Source organism: Petaurus breviceps, unplaced genomic scaffold, assembly GCF_028583685.1.
Source record: "Petaurus breviceps papuanus isolate PSGF00001 unplaced genomic scaffold, PetGlider_PUasm1.0 90895, whole genome shotgun sequence".
Taxonomy (NCBI): domain Eukaryota; kingdom Metazoa; phylum Chordata; class Mammalia; order Diprotodontia; family Petauridae; genus Petaurus; species Petaurus breviceps.
This window is the reverse complement of record NW_027187372.1, coordinates 37,393,768-37,414,719: the sequence shown is the minus strand read 5'-3', so window position 1 is coordinate 37,414,719 and position 20,952 is coordinate 37,393,768. Positions and strand designations below refer to the sequence as shown.

Here is a 20,952-nt window from a genome sequence, read left to right as displayed (position 1 = left end):
AGCTGCTTGCACAATGAACGCCTGGAGTCAGAGCCAGCCCAAGCCAACACAGGGAAATGAGGGGGGCAACCTTGCCCAGTACCTTTGATCCCTTGGCCAGCTACCTTCCAGAGCCCAGATCCTTAGGCCTGACCCAACCAGGAACAGTTCAATAAATGCCACGTAGAACATTAGGAAGGCAGAGTGCCCATCAGGTGCCTGCAGGACACTGATTGATCTTCAGGTACCAGGGTTGGATAAAAAGGAAAAGCTTCTTCCATAGCTTTAACACCATGCCCATGAAAGAGAAACAGCCTCCTCCCAGACCACACAGCTAATCCTCCCATAAACCTAGAGCAAATAAGGGGAGAGGAAGAACAGGCTGACTACAGATGTGGTATGCACCCTCCGGGGATCCCCAAATTAAAACTCATGCAGTGGAAGTGTTTGGACCACCACCAAATGACACTAATTGGGTTATGGGACCATAATCTCAGTTCATTCCAAAAAAAAAAAAGTCAGAGTCACAGCTGCAAGTTGGAGGATTATCTTCATAAAAAGAAGGGAGGGGGGGAGCTCGCTATTTTATTACTCATAAACACAAGAGAGAAGGGGGTCCGCTGATCATCTCCATGGTACAAACTGATTGCTTGAACTGGGAAATGGTCTTGTGACAGTATGAGCTGCTTTATGCCTGGTTGGCAGTGGGTGTTTTTTTTTTTTAATCATATTAAGACACCATGGGGGAGGACAGCCTATCTGGAGGAATGGATTACAGACATGACAATAACAGCCATATGTGGAAAAAAAGAGTAATTTCAGACAGGAAAACCTAGTGGCTGGTTTGGGAAGAGAAATTTGGAGGCAGTTCCGTAATTTAATTGGAAAAGAGAATTTCTGGTGAAGGGAAGATAAAAAACTGAATAGTACATACAAAAAAAAAAAAAGGGAAGAAAGATTTCTTTTAAAAGCATCACATTTGTCATTAGAATAATGGGGTTTTAAAGAAGTAGAAGAGGCCTTAGAGATCATTTATTCTGATACTTTCATTTTACAGATAAGGACATTGGGGGCCACAGAGTGAGGTGGCTTGTCCAAGGACACACAGCTAGTTTATGCAAAAGATAGGACTAGAACCCAAGGCTCCTGACTTGTCATCTGGTGCTATTTCCATTTATTTGGTTACATTTTCATGATTGGTTAGGTCTTATGCAGTGCACAAATTATTCTCTATGTCATTTGAGTTCAACAACCCATTTATTAAGCTCTTAGTATGTGTAAAACACTGTGAGGCAAGGTGTAAGTTATGAAAGTAATTAAGACATGGTCCTTGCATCCAAATAATTTTATAGGAGAAAATAATAGAAAATGAAAATATTGAAATTACGCTAAGTTCACCTGAGCAACAAGCATTCTTCCTTTATAGGTATATACACATGTCTGTATATGTATTTATATAGGGGTGTGTGTATAAATTTTTATCCTTATGTCCCCACAAGATCACAGAATTCAGAATTGGAGAGGGCCTTAAAGACCCACTAGTCCAGGGGTTCTTAACCATTTTAGGGTCATGGCCCCTCTGGCAGTCTGGTGAAAACTATGACTCCCTTCTCATGATGTTTTTAAAAGCAGAAAGCAAAACACACTGGGTTACAAAAGAAACCAATTCAATTGAAATAGTTATAAAAAATTATTTTTTAAAAGTTGATAAACCCCAAGGAACCCTGCTCTGGTCCAAACCCAGACTTTCTGAAATGTACATTTTTCTTCCACAACATCCCTGAAAAGTGGTCATTCAGCCTATGCTTGAATGACACTTCAACCCCCTTAAAAACCTACAATGCATCCCTCCACCTTGAAACTGCTTCATTTGGTCCCCTAGGCAATCCTAGCCCATTGAGGAGGCTTAGCTTAGGGACAGGATAGTTTTGTACCATTAGCTCTTATCCCCAAAGTGGAGGATTGGTATGTTGTCCTGATGGAGGAGAAAATATTTCCCAAACTAAATTAGGAGGAGTGATCTGAAAGCAGAAACTGGGAATGCCCCAAATGAGCAGCTTCTTTCCAGGCCTGTAATTGCACCTTAGTCCCATTCTCTTCCTGTCATTGTGTGAGGATTCAGTGACTGCTTCAGATGTAAATTTACCTGGAAATGCCTCCCCTCCCTCCAACTGGTGCTCCCATACTCTGATGGCCCCTTTTTCCTTTTCTTCCCTTGCATAAATGAAAAATAATACAGGTCTTTTGCTTTTGGAATCATGGACTGGTCTGCTTCTAAAGGTCCCAACTCCCCCCATAGTTACTGCAACAAACTAGTTCTGGCTTTATCCAAGTAATTGATTTGAAAAAGAAACAAGCAAATAAATCACAAAAATCCCTCAAGTTAACATAAGGCCAAGCACAGCTTCCTGGAGCAATGCACTTGAGGTCTTCTTCCAAGATGGCATCAAACCATTAATGACTATTCTAGATAATATTCTAGATAATTCCAAATTCATCTCACTCTTATCATCTATTTTACGCCTCTTTGTCTTTTTCACAAGAATATCACGAGAGATTGTGAACAGCTTTGTTAAAATCTAAACAAACTACATCTATAACATTCTTTTCATTTTGAGTCTAGCAATGGCCACAAAAGGGAAATGAGATTAATGAAGTCAGTGGCTTCTTGATGAAGCTATCCTGACACTTTCCTGGATGTTCACTAGCCATTCTATTAATAATACATTTTAGAATTTTGCCAAAAACCTGCTCAGTAGCCTGTAATTTGCAGGCACTTTCTTTTTTTTTAAACTGAAACATCATTTACTCTTCTGGTCTTTCAGTACCTCTTTTCATTATCTATGACCTTTTATTGATAATTCTTGGGGATCAGAGAATTTCCTTTTCCACTTGTGCCACTGCCCTCCCTGCTGTCTACCCTTCCAGACAGACCCACAGAGAGTATGACTCCTCGAAGAGGGCAAGCCCTTACTTCTATACTCTTGGGAACCACATGACCTCTTTCCCACTTTCCACATTGTTTACCTCTTGCCTCAACAATATGATTGCTCAGAGTACGTCAATTAATTTCTCTGTTGTTCCATTCACCAACCCTGTGACTTACCAAAGCAAAACACCCTTCTCTGGTGATCACTCCCCAAAAAGTTTTATCTCCCAGTAGAATGTATGCTCCTGGAAGGCAGGGTGAGTCTGCCTTTTGCATTTGTATTCCTAGCAGTTAACACAGTGATTGGCACAGACTCAATGGTTTTTCCACCCAGTCTGCCAACCTGCGTTCTTTCTTTCACCACTCAGAGTGGCTAAATAATACATGAGGTTGGTAGGTACTTTAAGGATTCATTTATTAAATCAATAAGCACTTACTAAGTGCCTAATATGTAGAACAAACTGTATGTAGCCTTTAATCTCATTTTAGACTGAGACCCCAAGATCTTAAGTAGTTTGCCCATAGTTAATGCTAAAAAGTTGTAGAACTATTACTAGAATCAAGATCTCACAACTCTTAGCCCAGAGTTTCTTCCAGTTCTTGACACATTTTTGTGTGTTGTGAACCTTTTTGGCAATCTATGTGCCCCTTCTCATCAGAATGTTTTTAAATTAAAAAAACACAGCATTACAAAAGAAACCAATTATATTGAATATATATGTATATATGTATGTGCAAATACACACACATACATACACAAATACATATACTTATATACATATACATACACACTTCTGAGAATCCTTATGTCTAGCTCATGTAATCTAAGGACAAGTCTTCACCTGCATACAACAGGGTCTCCTGAACAACTGTTGCTAGATTTTGAAAGTTTACATTTCTGGGACAAGCAAAAAAAAAAAAAAAGGCACAGAAGCTATACCCTCTTAAAGAAGCACTATTTCCAGAGATGTTATGTCTCCTATAGATAAAAAAAAATGTTGACTATTACCATATTGGCTAAAGTTACAATTGGGGGGGGGGGGAATCTCATTTGCCTTATAACTAATTGGAATCCCATTTTCTGGAGAGAAGAGGTAGCTGCATTAGGTATCAATATCATAGAAAAGAATCTGGAGATTAACAGACTGAATCACATTAGTTTGGAGTTCTTAACAAAGGTTAAGAATCTAGAGTCCACAAACTCTTTCCAGGAGTCTACAAACTCTTTCCAGGAGTCCACAAACTTTTTCCAGGAGCCAATGGATAGATTTCAGAAGAGTCAATGAATTAGGATGCAGAAAAAAAAAATGTGTGTATGTATTTTAATGTAATTGGTTTCCTTTGCAATTCTGTATATTTTATTTTAGGCATTTAAAAGGTATCATTTCCCAATACCTCCCCTTATTTGACCCTCAATATGCTTTTAAGTGTCAAGGGAAAGAGTAGGAGTTTCCAATTGGTGAGCATGGTAAGTTTTTGCTAGTCTGCAAGGTTAACAAAGTTCTTTCTTAAAACTGTAACTTTTAAAAACTGATTTCTATTTCCCATCTTCTTCCTGACTTCTAATTCCTGTATCCGGAGAGCAGGTCCCTAAAGCTTTGGAGGGCAGAGCAATTCTCAACTAATAGCAGAAAAAAAATAAATATTTTACTATTTCAAAGTCTAGTTTGACTTAGAGAAAAAAATGAACTAAACCCAGTGCTCCAAAAAGGATGGAATGATAGCTTGTTTTTCAAGCGAGGCTAGGAGTTACTACTAAAAATTTGCATGCAAATTTAATTTTTGTAAATAGAATTCTATTTTAAAAGCACAAATACTTACAACTTAAAGGAAACTTGCAGTAAACAGTTTTTTCTAATATATCTAATTCCTAATTTGTTTCATAAATCTGGGTTGTCATATGACAGATTTTCTTTAGGATATTTGTTTTCTCATCATTATATTTGGGCTATATTTGCAAAGTCACAATTATCCTGGGAATACTGATTTGGCCTGTCTTATTTAGTAATTGGGCCAAAATTGGGAAGGGCATTTTGACCAATTTATCCACATTATTGCTCAAACTTTGACATATAGGAACCTGAACTTGTACAGACATTGAGCCCCAAATTTGAATTGAATCCCTAAGTAATCATGTGTTTGCTGTACAGACTGATGAATACAGTTGGCAAATCTTTCATTTGTAGAGTACTTAAGAGCAACGGAGCCTTGGGTATTGATTAGTCTAGTCTACAAACCCTAGCTCATCATAGAGGCTATCTTAATGGAGAGAAGTCAGTGTTCATTCCAAAACTAAATTTGAAAAAAAGTTACCTTGAATCTGTGCTTCTACCTGGGATGGGGGCTGTGGGAGGAGCAAGAGAAGAAAGAGGGGAGGGATTCAAACACATAAGCTTTAGTCAGTGCCAATTAGTCTTCCTATGTTTCTTAAAATCCCAGAATTATATTTATCCTGGCCACTAGAATCTAAGAAATACACAAAACCCCTAGCAGTTTTGGATCCTGATATAAAGACTGGTTAACATATCACTGGACAGTATATTTTTGTTTTTGCTGTTCTTAGTCTTAATCCAATATCCTTATTGCCACCACCACCTCCCCAAGAACATTAAAAGGAGGGCTTCACAGTGATTAAAAAAAAAGCGAAATGAAACATATTCTCAACTTGCTTCTCTCTAACCACAGGATAAAAGAAATGGAATTGTGTTCAGACTGCAAAGACAGTGAATCTTCCAATTTCTACTTTTTTCCTGAATTTTATGACAAATGATGGATCTTTACCATTTTTCTTTCCTCTTTATTTTTTTTCTTCCTCCCATGTGTACATTGTCTTTTGTAGAAAATGAGACCATGTTAGTTCAGCTCCAGGTGGCATTTCAGCAGGCTCTCCCTACTGACCTTTTAGTTAAAACTATACAAGTAGACTCTTCATTAGTTGGCACACCTGAACTACAGTCAAGTGAAGTCTCCTCAACCTTTCTCTTCCTCTCATAGGCATCTACAGAAGAAGACAACATATCTCAGTCTTCAGGACTGAACTGACATTCTGGCAGAGAGCAAGTAGCTGAAGACCACATATTCCGGTGCTTGGATTCCCTGCTCCCCTGTAATGACTTGGATAGAGAGAGAAGCCTGTTGAAATGGCTTCATTGCTTGTGCTGTCAACCTCCTGAGCTACTCATGAGCTTAGACTGTTCCTAATTCTCACACTGGTATCATTGTTTGTCCCCTTCTTAGGAATCTTGATCGAAATATGGCCTCTCTGTATTCAAAGAGCTATCAACCCATTTCATGGTCACAGGCAGACAACTCAAATGCTATGCATCGCCCTTTTTCAGACTCAGAATTACCTTCTAGAATTAGACAACCTCAGAGGCCATCCAACCCAATTTTTGCCCAAATCAGAATTCTTCTCACAGCACTCAAATGAGTGGTCATCTGCTAAGAGGTAACACATTTTACTTTCGGACTGCTTTGTTTAGTAAGTTTATCCTTATGTCCTGCCTGAATATTCTATTGACAAATACATTACTTAATAACTTCCATTGCTGCTAGCTTTGCCTCTACAGGGCCAAACAGAAGAAGTTTCCTCTTCCCCATGACAACCCTTCAAATATTTAAAACAGCCATCATTTCCCTCCTAAATTGTTCTTCTCTCCACGACAAACATCCCTGACTGCCTTCAAATAATCCAGATATGGAATGTTTTTGAGGCTTCTCACTCAACTGATTAAACTGACTGCTCTCCTATGGCTTCTCTGCCATTTAATGCCAACATCCTCCCTGGCATGTGGTAATACAGATGTGATCTGACCAGTATAGAATAGGATGTATTAACACCTCCTGGGAACAGGAGGCTATCATGTCTGCTAATGAGACTAAGATTATATTAGCCTTTTTTGGTTGTCATATCACAATGATTTGATACATTGACCTTGAAGTCCACAAAAATCCTCAGGATCCTTTTTTTTTTTTTTTTTTAAGCAATTGGGGTTAAGTAACTTGCTCAAGGTTGCACGGCCAGTTATTTCTGGGTGTGGTGCTGAGTGTCTGAGCCTGGGATTCGATCTCCAGGTCATCCCAACACTGGAGCCCGTGCTCTTACTCACTGAGCCACCAGGCCACCCCTCAGGATCCTTTTCATATGAACTGTTGTCTAGACAAGTTACCTAAACTGGATTAACTAGACAAAAGGTTATGGATAGTGCAACAGAGGGATGTTTATCTTCAAGAAGATGGACTTCATGGAAATGGTGTGCAAATGATGCTAGACTAGCTTGTGCAATTCTCTCGGTTTAGTCATCGCTCAGACTGTCACAGACACTGAAGTGATATTCAGAAACAGGAAATTACAGACTATTTTAAACAGCATGTTTTATTAAACTCACTTGCTGATGCATTCTATGGCAGGATGCTAGGTTTCAAGTGTTCATAACCTACATCTTTGCAAGTGCTTTTTTAAGTGTGTTCTCCCGCCTAATATATGGCATGTTCACTGAGATGGAAAAATCTCTACTGTGGTTACTATTTCACCCCAGGTCATGTAACTATTTTACATAAAGAGAATAATTTATAGCTATACTGAAGGGAATACACCTTGCTAGAAGTCTCTCATGCACTGTATAATCCTAGGAAAGCAACAGAAATGCCTCACAGAGACTTTAAAGTTCCTGAATGCCTTTATTCTGTACCCAAAGTCAAAACATAGCAATCTTAAAATGAATACCAGTTAACTGTACTTAGAAATTGCCTTACCACCTTATTTTCCATTTCAAACTATGTATCTTTCATCAAACCAATACTTCTACTTCCCCTTCTTTGGATAATTTTATATTTTTAGACATTTATGGTTACTGTTATCCTGAATCTTTGCTTTTTTTTCAAGGCCTGTTTAAGCTAGAAAGTATAGGAGACTACAAATCATAATTATGAGTTAATTTTAAAACAAGGAGACAGGAATGTGAATAGTGTTTAACAATAACATGGGAAAAGATATAATGAAAAGTAATCAACAAAACAGAAGGGGTAAAGGCAGTGAAAATGTGTGCATTTTCAATCTACCTCGAACATGTTTTTATGCTCACATTCTGTTAGGAAGGGATTGAGTTGGGTTTTACCATATAAAAATCCTTAACACCATGACTTAAAATTTATTTTAGGGGTGCCACTGGTCCACTGATTGTTCTGTGCTCTGCTCTTGCTACAAATGTCAACATTTCAAAATATGTTCAATTTTATCAGTCAGTCCACTGACACAAACAATGATAAACACCCACATTTGTAGATGTTCTTCATCAGGTCATGTTACCCATGCCCACTTTAATTTACCACATTTTTTAGTGGCTGACTTTGAAATGATAATTCTCTCTGAATCCACTGCATGGCTTGTACTCAAAGGTTTTCCAGCTTGGTACAATCTATTAATACTTGCATCCAATGGACCAACTACTTCTGAGAACTAACTACAATGCCATGATGACACAAGCAAGTATCATAAGGGACTTTACTGGAGACCTTAATAGAATTAAAAAAAAAATATTCCTTGATACAAACAAAATGCTGTTTTAACAATGACTTGACTTGAATGTTGATATTATTTTACGTAATCGATGTGCTCCTCAAAAGTTGCATGCAAATTAGACCCGAAATTCCCAGGCCTAAAAAATTACTTTAAAAATGCCTTTTATTCATTTTTGATTGATCATTCTTAAGCAGGTGGAACCTCAAAATATTTTCTGCCTTTTCCCCCATCCTTCCTTCAGACTCAAATAGGATCAGAGTTAGAACTGAAAAGGATTTTAGAGATTATTTAGCTCAACTTCCTCATTTTAGAGATGAAGGAAGGCAGGTGACTTACTTTCATCAATTAAAAGAACCCTTGGGACAAGGTTTGGGAAAATAATTTATGATTTCTTTACAACAGGTTTTTTTTTTTAAACAAATTGTGGAATTCTAGATTAGAGATGAATGGATTTTTAGTGGCTCAGGTATAATTAACCTATAAACAGCAACACAGGCATTTCAAACGAGAGTGCTTTGCATTCCTATAGTCTAAAAGTATGGAGTAACAAGAACACATTCACTCTTCAAGTAAGCAGCTGTAACTGGTTCTAGAATGCAAACATACTGGTGCCCAGTTTGGTAAGATATGATTAGCTTTATATAAAGCTTATTGTTAAGAATGTGGTTTCAGAAAATCAATAACCAGGCCCTTTAAAAAAAATCTTTGGTTAGAAAGGAAAAAAAAAAACCCTTTTGATTAGCCTTCCCCTTTTTCATATTTAAGTATGTTATTGTTAAATTTATAATAAACATGTTACATTTGACAGATCAAGTTTCAACTAACTTTCCCTCTCCTTAACAAATGAATATAAAATTAGGCTTTAGTTTACATCAGAATTTTGTTTTAAAAAATTATAAATTATTTAAATGTTAGATATTTAACATTTTCCTAAAGTCCACATGATATAACGGAAATAGATGGTATGAGGAACTTAATGTTTTATATATTTTCTAATAGATAATATTTTTCAAACCAACAAAAATTACTTTAAAATGCCACAAGTCTGCCAGATAAGTTATTTAAAACTCTGTACTGCACCTTATATAAGATAAACTTCTTTGGTCACTATCTACTTTAACTTCTAGGCATTGTCAGTATTGTGGTGCTGAGAAAGAAGAGGGAGAGAGAAATATATATATCCATTACCCATTAAAGATATAAAATCTTAATGAATTTTGGTAATTTTAATAAATATATACCAAGTAAAACCTTACTTTACTACAACATGTTGGTATACAAGCATCTAATATCTAACATCAAATGTTTATCAAATATTGAAAATAAAGAACAAACATTACTAAACTATTCAGCTATAACACAAAAACATATTTAAAAAATTGGTCCTTGTGGACAATTGTCCAAATGATGATCCTACTCATACACTGTATGAATGAGACCTATATTTAATATTAATAGCAAGAAATTTTTTTTAAAAAGCTTTTATCTTGGAGAAATTGGGGGAGGGAAGGGACAGAACATATTTATTTCCATCATTTGATATTTAATTCCTGTGAAGTACTGTTTAAGAATGTCCAAGTCAATTCATAACCTTGTAAATGGGAATATACAAGACAGGTTAGGGGGTAGAGAAGGATGAGAGGGATGTTTTGGACACTTTTGAAAATGTATATGCTTAAGTGATGAAAACGAAGAATTTTGACCAAATCTATTTTAACCACTGTAGATTCAAGTCCCATTTCTCCAAAATAACTTTTCAGAAACTAAAATCTTTACATTCAAGATAGAACCTTATTGATCGCCACATCATTTATTAAGATTGTGCTTCTTAATTAACAGCAAAAGTCATATATAAAAAAAACCACATGCTTTTATAATCTAAAGAAGTGAAATTATGCAAAACAGATTAAAGTATAAAGCATGCCACTGGTTCATGAACTTCATTATACAAAAAAAACCAAACAAACCAAAAACAAAAACAAAAAACAACAAACCCCAGCAACAGACTGTTGCCATAGAAATGCACAAGCAGCTAGTGCTGGTTTATAACAGATCTCTCTATTGTTTCCTCAATCCCTTTCTAAAAATGCCAAATCCAAAAGTAATTGGGCATTGAAAAAAGGAAGAATAGAGATGTCGAATAAAAAGTTGAACTCAATATTTCAAATGTAACAGTTTTCGAACAATATTGATCCACCCTGTGTGTTATTTTCTGTTTGTTAAATCCCTGCTGTAACTCTGATTTTATCCTTAATTTTCACAATGGTAAAAATTAAGATAAAGTAAGGCACCAAATAACGCCCTGTATGACAACAGACCTCCAAAAACCCCTTTACTCATCACAGGCAAGCTAGAGACTTGCGAGTGACTCCACTCCATGTAGTTTGTTTTTATTATGGTTCCATAAACAGGTGTGTTTCATTATATTACATACCAATTTCTTCAGTCATCCAAGACTGTTAAATACCAATATTTAACAGTGTCTATACCAAAGTGTGAAGCCAGTTCACCTGGGTTCACTATATCCAGTCTTTTACTCAGAATAAATACTGTATTGTATATACGAAGCAGATAACCCTAGCTGGAAATATTGATGTGCTTACCAAATAACTCGCTAATTAACTGGCAAACTTGATGACCTTTCTTAGTTAGTCACAGACTCCTTGCAAGGCAAGGGACATATAAGAGGGCTCGTCATCCCCAAGTTGATCTACTGGTCTTTTCTGTTACAAAACTAAGATAGACTTGTAAGCAGTAATTCAACTGTTTTTCTCTGTGAAATCTCCATATTTATAAGTAGCTCACTGATGCAGATTGTACAGATGTTTTATGCAATCTGCTCTCCAGGCATTAAAACTACACGACATGTTCATGGCATAATTGTATCAGTTGTACAAAACTATAAAATCCATTCAAAATAAAATTTATGATAGCTAATTGATCATGCTGCGCATGCTTCAAAGTTACAGCAGAAAGATGGCTCACATTTTACTTCCTTTGCTGCAGCACAGTTTATTACTTGGTAAAGACTCCTTTTTCCTTAAGGATTTTTTCCAAGATTCACTTACATTGCTTTTTTCATTACATCCAGTCTCAAAATAATCATAAAATTTGCCTTTACATTCAAGAGCATGGTCGCTTCTCATAGGTTCCCGACTTAGGGTTATGCCATCTCTCTCAGTTTCATTACTTGCTTTCTCATCATTTAATTTGGCCTTTTCCTGAATGCCAGGAGACCTGGCATTAGTAATGAATATTTCATTGGCAGGTATCTGGTCATCACTTCTGTAAAGAGGTGCACTGCTTATGCCATAATCCACCTGGTGGGAACAACTTGGCAAAGACATAGGGGGAGAAGAGGAGGAAGAGGAAGAGGAAGAAGAGGGTGAGGCAGAAGAATTTCCCCCATGAGCACTAACAGAGAAAGGTAAATTTAGGTAGTGACCGCCACATTCTTGGTAGAAGCAGCAGGCATGAAACTTCTCACAGTCCTCTTTTGTCATCCGGATGCGTTTTCGGTAAGGACAGTCTTGAGCCATGAACCACTCCTGGGCGGAGGCTCCGCTAAAGGAGCAGGCAGAAAAGCACCAGTTATTCTGCATGATAATTTCTCCATGGATCCTTTTCATTAAGTTATTTATAAGCACAGATCTTCGGAGATAGACTTCAGGGTCATCGATAAACTTCAGCTTTTCTAAGGACATGTAAAGGATGTGAGCTCGTTCCTCAAAAATGGAGATGGTCTAAAATCAAGAGGAAGAGAAAGGTGAGAAGGTTTAGAAGCTGACCAGGCCAACACTGAACCACCACCACAACACAATGCCTTCTCTATCTACAGTCACATCATTTTCACTTGGGAATCTTGTGGACTTATTTTCACAACCCCCCTCTCCTGAAGAAGCCTCTGTTCACCCTTCATCACACAGATCATCCTGTTCCAGTGACTCCTCAAGATGACCAAGTAAATCAGGAGCCCACCTCTCTTTCCCCAAACAAACCTAGAAGTGAGGGACATACAATCTTCTTACTGCCCCAGGATTTTGTCACTGGGGAAAATCATTAAGATGCCAAGATGCAGCTAACAAGGCACATTTCAAGAGTATTTCAAACCCAAAGTTCCAGGAAGCCTCTGAATCTCAGACAGTCAGCTGTGACTAAGAGATTCTGGCTTTAAACCTTGGCCCCCTTTTTAATCTTTCCTGCCTCATGCTTGCTACTGGACAGCAATAATCTAAGAGGCCCAGGACCTGACAGGATCTACCACATGAAGGTCTGTTAGGGACTGGGGAACAGTTAAGGAGAAATTAGATAGCCTATGAACATACTGAGTGATCTATCTTTGGATATGTTCCACTATTTGAGAATCAATGTAAATCCATAAAAAACCAGAAAATTTTGTTACCCTCCTAAAGCAGAAAATAAAATGGATTAACCTACTCTCACATTCACAAGAAAAGCAAACTTGTAGGTTAACATAGTAAACCATGAACTGTCAGTCTATGCTACCCAAGAGCTATAAATATGTGTGTGTATGTGTGTGCTATGAGACATCTTTCATGAATGACCAAAAAAAAGCAAGATAATCAGGAGAGAAAATGAATTTATAAACTCTACAGATCACTATCCCTGATGAAACTGGTAGACATTTTAAAAAAAGGTAAGAATAGGCTCTGAAATGATTAAATTGCCAGTTTCATAATCATAAGTACTTTGCTATCCTTTGTTTGCCATCCTACCACAAAACACACATACACACACACACACGCGGCCATGCTTTTTATGTCCATAGGCAGCTTGGGCACACATTCAGGAACACCTGTCCTATATGTTTGGATACATGTGTAATTAGCATTGATCATAATGGCAGCCACAGGCAGATCAAGATTCAAATGTGTTTGGATATAACAAAATGTATATTATGTGAAAGTCTGAAGAGTAATCTCAACCTATAGTTCAATACCAAAATAATAAAACCATAAGAAAAATGATCATTCCTTAAGATTATTTCATTTTGTTGCTTCTAGTGAAAGGAATCTCCACTTCTTTATTTTTCAAACTCCCTCTGAAAATTAAACATCTCCCTGCAAAGTAACAATTAATGTGGCCTAGAACTAGTTCATTTTCATTGCTTGGGTGGAACAATTTAATTTCTGGAACGGCATCAAACAACTCTTCCTAAATATCTTAAACTCTTAATAAAAATGACTATTTCTTTAAAAAAAAAAAGGCATACTTTATGGTTACAGCTGCTGAGTGGTGGGTGAAAATCCTCTTCTTCCACATACTTCCTCTTAAAGTATGTGATCTTGGATGTTGTGATAGGATTTGAAATTCCCCTGTAATGTGATCCTGTGGTAATAAATCAGATATGACAAATGACATGTGGTTTGCCAGAGGTTCTCCAAACAAAACACTTTCCTTTCCTTTCCTACTACAGGATAACTCTGCTACATATTTGTCTGCACATGTGGTGATTAAAAATAAACATTTGTCATAATAGTAATAGTAACTATCTCATGGAATCCTGGGCCCCAAGTCTTTTCTTAAGGCAATTTCAGGGAAAATAGTTTGCTTAAGCATTACTAGAACACTTGCCTTAATATTTTCAATTGGAAAATTTTCACTCTTTATTTATAGGCAAACAGCAGAATTAATTAGTGGAAAGAATCCAAAAGCTCTGAGTTACAGTAGTTTTATTTTCAAAACACTTAATAAAACTCATACACCAATTAAAATGGTAACACAGCACTGTACCCAAGTATACCTCATTGTATCTGTGTGTATACATACACATAGACACACACACACATACTCTTCTCCTGAACAAGGCCACAGAGCCTATACTAAGGCAGTAATGAAACTATTATTTATATGTAATGGCTACTTTTCCTAAATTATTAGTGGCCCTAAGCATGAAAACACATCAAACTGTATTAATAAAACTTTGTATTTCAAAGCTAAAATTTCACTTGCCTTACATAAAAGATTTAGTTAGCACAGGTCTATGCATTTAGTCACAAGATATGATAAAAATGAAAAGAGATTTTAGAACCACAAATTCATGAGAAAATCTATTTTGTACCCTTTTAACAGTTCAAAATTTTATTAAAACTGTCTTATACTTCATGTTTTCCATAATAATTTATATTTCATTAAAATTCAAAAAGAATTTGCTGTAGTAGTGTAAGAGCAAAAGAGATGGTCATAAGCAGGAGAAACAAATTTATTTTGTTGGCTTAAAAAAATGCTCTAACAGTCTTTGAAAAGCCAATTGCGTGCTCGGCATAAAAGAAATAGCTCAGAACTGCTGGCCAAAAGTACCATTTCTTTTTATTCCACTGGATAAAGATTTCATTGTCAAGCCCACCAAGGGCTAATGTAGCTCTAAGAAAACCATATGCTTCTACAGAGGGTGAAATTAAAACCAAAATGTCGCCCCGGGTTTTTTCCAGGTTAGGCTTTTTAATGTTAATTTTAAAAAAACAACAACAGAACCAGCTGCAAGACCTACATGAGCCATACTGGTCCACGTAGATACAGGGGATGTAATTAAACACTATGTTCAGCTCTTTCTCACTAAAGCTCTGGCTTTATTATCAGAGTCAATATATAGCTCTCCAGGAGGATTCCAGTAGCATCCCTTCTAGCCATTCAAAAAGAAGCCTGGAGGCATCAGATTGGAGATTCCCTCCACCCCCAGCCCCTAGTCTGGCTTCAGTGTGGAGCAGGTGAAAGGGAGGGACAGTACCTGCCAGAGAGTGGCAAGCCCCTCGGTCCCCCTGGGGGGGAGTCTGCAGAGGACCTGAGGGGCTGGAGTGGCTGTAGCAGTCGGATTCCCATAGTGTCTGGTACTCAGCAATTTCGGCAGCTCCTTCCGAAACAATAGGATCACAGAATCTATTCATGGACAGAACCAGAGTCATCTCTGACAACCTTAAATCTGGAAGAAGAAAAATAACCTTAATCAAAATCAAACTGGTGGCTCCGCGTGGCATTTTCATTCCTTTGCAGCAGGGAGACTATAACTTCTAGGTTTTCCTTCAGCCTCTTAAATATTTTCCATTCTAAAAAGAAAAGGCTAAGAGCCCAGAGCTAAACTCTCTGGCGGCTCTCCTTTAGTACAGCCTCTCGTTCAGCAATCTGCATTTCATGGGCGGATCTTTAAAACCCCATTTCTTATTGTTCTCTAGATTCCCTTCAGCCCTCTCTCCAAGAGCTGCCTGGCCTCCCTCAACACATTTTCCTCAAGACCTTCCCATAGAAAACTCACCACTAAGAAGTCAAAAGCCCTGCATTTTTCTTTCTATTAATAATGGAAAATCAATTTTCTAGACAGTCCCTAAAGGTTTTCCTTTGATGAAATCCGTTAATCAATCAATCAATCAAAAAAAAAAAAGTGAAAGCCCCTAGTACAATACCAACTGATGCTCACAGGTCTACAAATCAGTTCAGTTGTTTTCCACTCTCCTCGAATTTCCAGAAATGCTGCTTCCTCTATAACATTGTGGGGTGTCCCCCTCCCTTTTCTTATCCAAAAATGAAGCAGACAGAGACACTTGGTAGTTGTTTCCACTAGCCCTGATCGGACTGAACTGGATCTGCCTCCAGTCAAAACACTGTGAGATTAAGACAGAAAATTGGCTCCAGTTTCAAGCCGTGAGTTGCAATCCCATAGGAGCCAAGCACAACATCAACTGAGCAGGCAGAATATTAAACAGGAGCCAGGGCTTCAGGGCCAGAGGCAGCTTACAACTTCTCACATTGCAAAACCTAGACACCAGAAGAAAACTTTCCGAAGAGACTTCATCATCAGTGGCCTTTTCTCTAGCTCATTCCTTAAGCACAGAAATAAATGCAGTTACCACAGGGAGTCTGTGTTCCTACATAGCCCTGTAGTTTCTACCTCATCCCCAACCTCTCTCCTCCAGAATTCAAAAAGTCCCCACTATTTCCCTAAGGAGAAGGAAATGGCAAACCACTCCAGTATCTTTGCCAAGAAAACCCCGGCAGTTCTGTCCGTGGGGTCACCAAGAGTCAGACATGACTGAACAAAAATTTCCCCAAGGATAAATTTCTCTACTAAATTCTTAAAGAGGTTTGGGGGAGAGGAAGGCTGGTACCCCAAAATGTGGGAATGACGTGGATTAAAAATAAAAAAGTGAAACTATGACTATTATTACCCTTACAACTAGAACCCAGTGCACCAAAATAAGGTACGGCTAAGTCCCAATTAGGGCAAATCATGAATCTCTTAAAGTGGCTGCACCACTCAAATTTACACTGTATATTTCCACTAGGCTGGAACCAGGTTCCCCACTTCATGTAATTTTATAACTTTGTATAGTATAAATTGTGAGATACATTTAACCACTTTATGAGAATACATCATTGCACTAATTGGGACCTCCTCACCAGTTTGTCACCTACTTGATTTCAAAGGAGACAAAGCTTCTCCCATCTCCGTACCTAGTTTAAAGGATTGTCAAAGAGAATGGTGACAAGCCTACATTCTTTTTAACACTGACTGTTTCTCACAACTTTCAAATATATATGAGAGGTCCAATTTACTCTTCCTTCTACAAATGTGCAATCTGGAATGCTCTAAGTAAAGGGAGAGATGTGTAGAAGGATGACGTCCTCATTCCTTATTCTCATATATCTGAATGTTCTCTGGAAATAAAGATAAAGAAAACACAATCAAAAGAAATAGATCAATTAAAACAATATTGGTTTTTGAACCTCAAAGCACTTGACCTACACTACTGTTAACTGAACATCCTGTCATTTCTCAGACTCAATATATTCAGGAGATAAGGCAAAGCTAAGTGGCGGTCAGGTGGTTTCCTCAGGTAATTTCAGTCCTCAGTTTGGCTCCGAGATCCTCCATGTTTCTAAAGAAGCCATAAAGAGTGATCAGGGGAGCTCAATGACAAATCCTGGAATGTTTATGCTTAAAAAGTTGAAGTAACACTTTGGAAGAAAGAGTTGGTGGCCCATGCCATTTCTTTTGCTACTTGACAGTTGTTACCAAAAAAATTTGGCCTGGAGAAATTGAACAAAGCAAATCATCTTGTCTTCCCTTCCAACTTGGCACTCTGTGTGTGTGTGTGTGAAATCTCAAATGACAACGTACCTGGGAGACAGTCATATACCTGGTGTACTTTCTTATTAATCTGTTCTACTAGACAACTGCTAAGACCAACAAGATCATTGTTTTTCACCAGTCAGCAGATTTCCCTCCCTCACTGACTCTAGCACTGTTTTCCATAATATTTGTCTTTCCATTTGATTCAGAGAATCAGGTCCATATATACTTGCTTACGTAATATATACAACTATAGACAAAGGTCAACAAGTCTAAGTTCCAATTTTCAACCTGTTATAGCAGTTATTTTGTTTACTAAAATGAGGCTATGCTTGTCCATAAAGATAGTAAAAGAGTATTTTTATTTGATAAAACTATTTCTATCACTCTGAATTTTAATTTGACTGGAGCTTGTTGGCATAAGTATTTTTGACGGGCCTTTTTTTTAAAACCCTAACAAGCTTTCCATTTTGAATTAGAAACATGCACACAAGCAAGTATACACTGGGGAAACAAAGTACTACAAGTGGTTTTTCACAGTTCTGTGAAAACAGAAAATAATAAGGATTTGGAGGGGTTTGGGGAAGGGGGAATGTGGTAGGGACAGAAGGAGTGGGAGGATGATTTTGGTAAGGAAGGTTTTGCAGTTACTAAGCCTTTATGGTCAATGTTTCACTTTTACTACTGAACTAACAAAGGAATGGGAGGCAACTTTATTAAACTGTTAAGAAGGACCACTATTTGCTTAAGTCAGCTCCTAGCAATAAGTACCAACGGTTTATACTATTCAATTCAAAATATCATTGACTAAGATAACACTTCAAATGAGATTTATATTTTAACTCTTCCCCTGGATTCAGAAGATTAAGTCTTATGTAGAAGCTCTCACAGAATATAACCATAAAAGTTGGCATTTAAGACAGGATTCTTTTTGGAGAGGAGAGCCTGAGGTTAAAAGGATGAATGGAATGACATCTACTGGCATCCCCAGAAAGTTTAGGGTTAGAATGTTAAGCGTTGGTAGCGGATGTTCCTATTAGTTTACATTCATTGCCACCTCTTCTGTTTTTCCAGGTAACCTGGGCTTCTTTCCTTACAGCCATTACAATGTTAATTGGAGTATATTGATAACCTCACAGTGAAACAGCATTTTATATAATGATACCTAGGAAACTGAGAAGGGGCTCAATCCTGAAAACTAGAGGAAATTCGATTAAGAAATTCACTTGTAAAAAAATGTTATTATTCCGATTCCTTTCCTTGAAAGCAAGGAAATAAAAATGTAATTCACCTTTAGCTTTGCAGTACTGTCTCGTTCAGGTGAGTGACTATGGAGGTCTGCTGACCCACTGAATTCTGTAGCGAAGGAAAGCTCTAAAGGGAAGGAACAAAACACCCCGCCTTTCAAAACAACAACCGTTCCCTGGCTACCACTTTTGCCAGTGGGCATCGGTTCACCCTTGGCCCTGCCCTACTGATTCTTCAGCCACAAAGGGCGAAAGGAGGTTTTAGTACGGACAGCTCCCTGAGGCTTTGCCTATGGATAACAAGCGAGGCTTGAAGGAAGGGGATTCGGGAAATTGGGGTCAAGAGGCTGTGGCCAGGCTCTCCCCGCCCCTGGAAGGAAGGATGATCCACCTCTAAAGGGCTCTTTGGGGGACAGGCCGGCACACCCCACTCTCCGCTTGCGGCCGCCTCGGTGGCACAATCACTGCTTATGTGCCCAGTGTCAATGCCATCGTAAATTAGCAGTTCTCCGGGTTAATGAGCACTGCCTTTTTCTAGTCTGTCCCTCGGAGAAAGTAAACAAAACCCGAAGTGTTTGGGAACAAAGGGCAAGTTGTCTTTCCGTGGTGTCGTATGTTCCTTTCCCCAAAGAATGAGAGCTATTATTACACATACACTCTCCCTCTTTTTCTCTCTCTCCCTCCCCCTCTCTCATACTCTCTTTTAAAACAAGTTTCCTTCTAAGGGAAACAAACACCAAAGGTAGGATTCCAAGGAAATGACTCATGGCTCTTGGCAGGGGCGCAGGCTCGGCCGGCTCCGGCCCCGAGCTCCAGCCTGCAGCAGATGCCGAGCTTTCCTCGCCGAGCATGCCAAGCCTCTCCTGAGCCCCGAGGGATGGATGCGGGGAGTCTCCGCGGCTCCCCTGCCCCACGCCCTCCACCGCCGCGGGCTGGCGGGCGGGGCTCTCCCGGTGACCGCCTCCCCGCAGCTGCACCCGCGGCGAGCCGGGCACCCCGGGAAAGTTGCTAAGGCCCAGGAGGAGGAGGAGGGAGGAAGGGAGGAGAGGCGGAGGCGTGGACCAGGCGGGCAGTAGCCTGAGCCCCGCCGTGGAGGTGAGCTGAGGACAGAGCAGCCGCCGCCGCCTCCCGCCAAGCCCGCAGCACAGCTCGGCGGCTAGGGGAGGAGAGCGCGGGGGTGGAGGTGGCGGGGTGGGGGGACAGAGGTGCCATTTAATGCTTTTCTTTTTTTCTTGCAAAGGCGCGCTCCTGACGCCTCCACGCCTTCCCTCCTCCCCCTCAGCCGCGCGGCGCAGGGGGATGGGAAAGGGGCCGGCCGGGGGCCCCAGGGGGTCCCCCTGCCCGTCTGCAGCCAGCCGTGGGGTGCAGGTGGGGAAGGGGGAGCCGCTGGAGGAAGCGGTGGCTGGAGGGGGCTCCCGCCGAGGCGGGCGAGCAGCGGCGCGCGCCAGCCCTGGGGAAAAGGAAAAACCCGCGCTTCTTCCCTCCCTCCCCGGCCGCCCGCCCGCGCGCGCCCAGCTCCGCTGCCGCGGGAAAGGCCGGCTGGTATTGTGTGGGTGCGCGCGCGCCCGTGGAGAGCACCCCCCCACACACACCCCTCCCCGGGCAAGCGGTCAGTGGCACTCCAGCCCCGGCGGCGCGCGAGACCCCTCCACCCCGCCCCCGGCCAACGGCCACAGCGGCCGGCCCACGAAGCCCGCGCGGGCTCTTACCGCGGGGTCAGCTGGGAGGTAGCGGCGGCCGTGGGTGCTGCTGCTTCTCCTCCTCTCCTCCACCTCGGCGGGAGCGGCGGGCGCTCACCCCACGCCTCGAGATCCCGCGTGCCCCTGGCCCCCACCGCGCACGCCCGCCACAGGGATCCCGGGAGGCCCCGCGGGGTTCGGCTCGTCCCGCGGCCCGGCGTGGGGAGGTCGGCGGCTGGGGCTGCCCGGCAGGTCCCGCTGGCCGCGTCTGAGCCGCCGCCGCCGCTCCTCCAGACGGTTATGATAATGAGCGGCTCAGTCTAGCGAGGAGCGTGTGAAACCCGTCAATCCTGTTTCCCATTTCCCCGTGGGTTTCCGCGGAGAGGTTTTCAGGATGCCCCCAGGGTTAGAGAGCGAGCATGACAAGCGCGCCTTCCTCGCCCCCTCCCTCCTCCTCTCCCTCCTCCTCCTCCTCCTCCTGCAGCCGCCGCCGCTCCTCAGGCTGCACACGG

The 20,952-nt window shown here is 40.4% G+C and overlaps 1 protein-coding gene across 2 annotated transcripts; it reads right to left on the bottom strand.

The window, feature by feature from the left end:
* Nucleotides 1-10,220: 10,220 nt before the first annotated feature.
* SERTAD4 (SERTA domain containing 4) lies at nucleotides 10,221-20,640 on the bottom strand. Of its 2 annotated transcripts, none has more exons than XM_069074784.1 (4): nucleotides 20,471-20,640; nucleotides 15,178-15,369; nucleotides 13,663-13,778; nucleotides 10,221-12,172 (listed from the first exon to the last, which is right to left on the bottom strand). In XM_069074784.1, the coding sequence occupies exons 2-4, from the start codon at nucleotides 15,350-15,352 to the stop codon at nucleotides 11,411-11,413; spliced, it is 1,053 nt and encodes a 350-aa protein (XP_068930885.1). In that variant the 5' UTR covers nucleotides 15,353-15,369; nucleotides 20,471-20,640; the 3' UTR covers nucleotides 10,221-11,410. The 2 variants fall into 2 exon arrangements, with proteins under 2 accessions (XP_068930885.1, XP_068930886.1); XM_069074785.1 differs by lacking the exon at nucleotides 20,471-20,640 and adding an exon at nucleotides 15,862-16,308.
* Between the last annotated feature and the right edge of the window lie 312 nt (nucleotides 20,641-20,952).

What these genes read in the sequence shown, in the direction of transcription:
- SERTAD4 (XM_069074784.1), bottom strand. Translation starts at nt 15,352, where the DNA reads ATGACTCTGGTTCTGTCCATGAATAGATTCTGTGATCCTATTGTTTCG. An exon ending in GGCTTGCCACTCTCTGGCAG is followed by an intron (nt 13,779 to 15,177) that starts GTACTGTCCCTC and finishes TTATTACCACAG; the next exon opens with GATCACATTACAGGGGAATT. An exon ending in TCAGCAGCTGTAACCATAAA is followed by an intron (nt 12,173 to 13,662) that starts GTATGCCTTTTT and finishes TCTTGATTTTAG; the next exon opens with ACCATCTCCATTTTTGAGGA.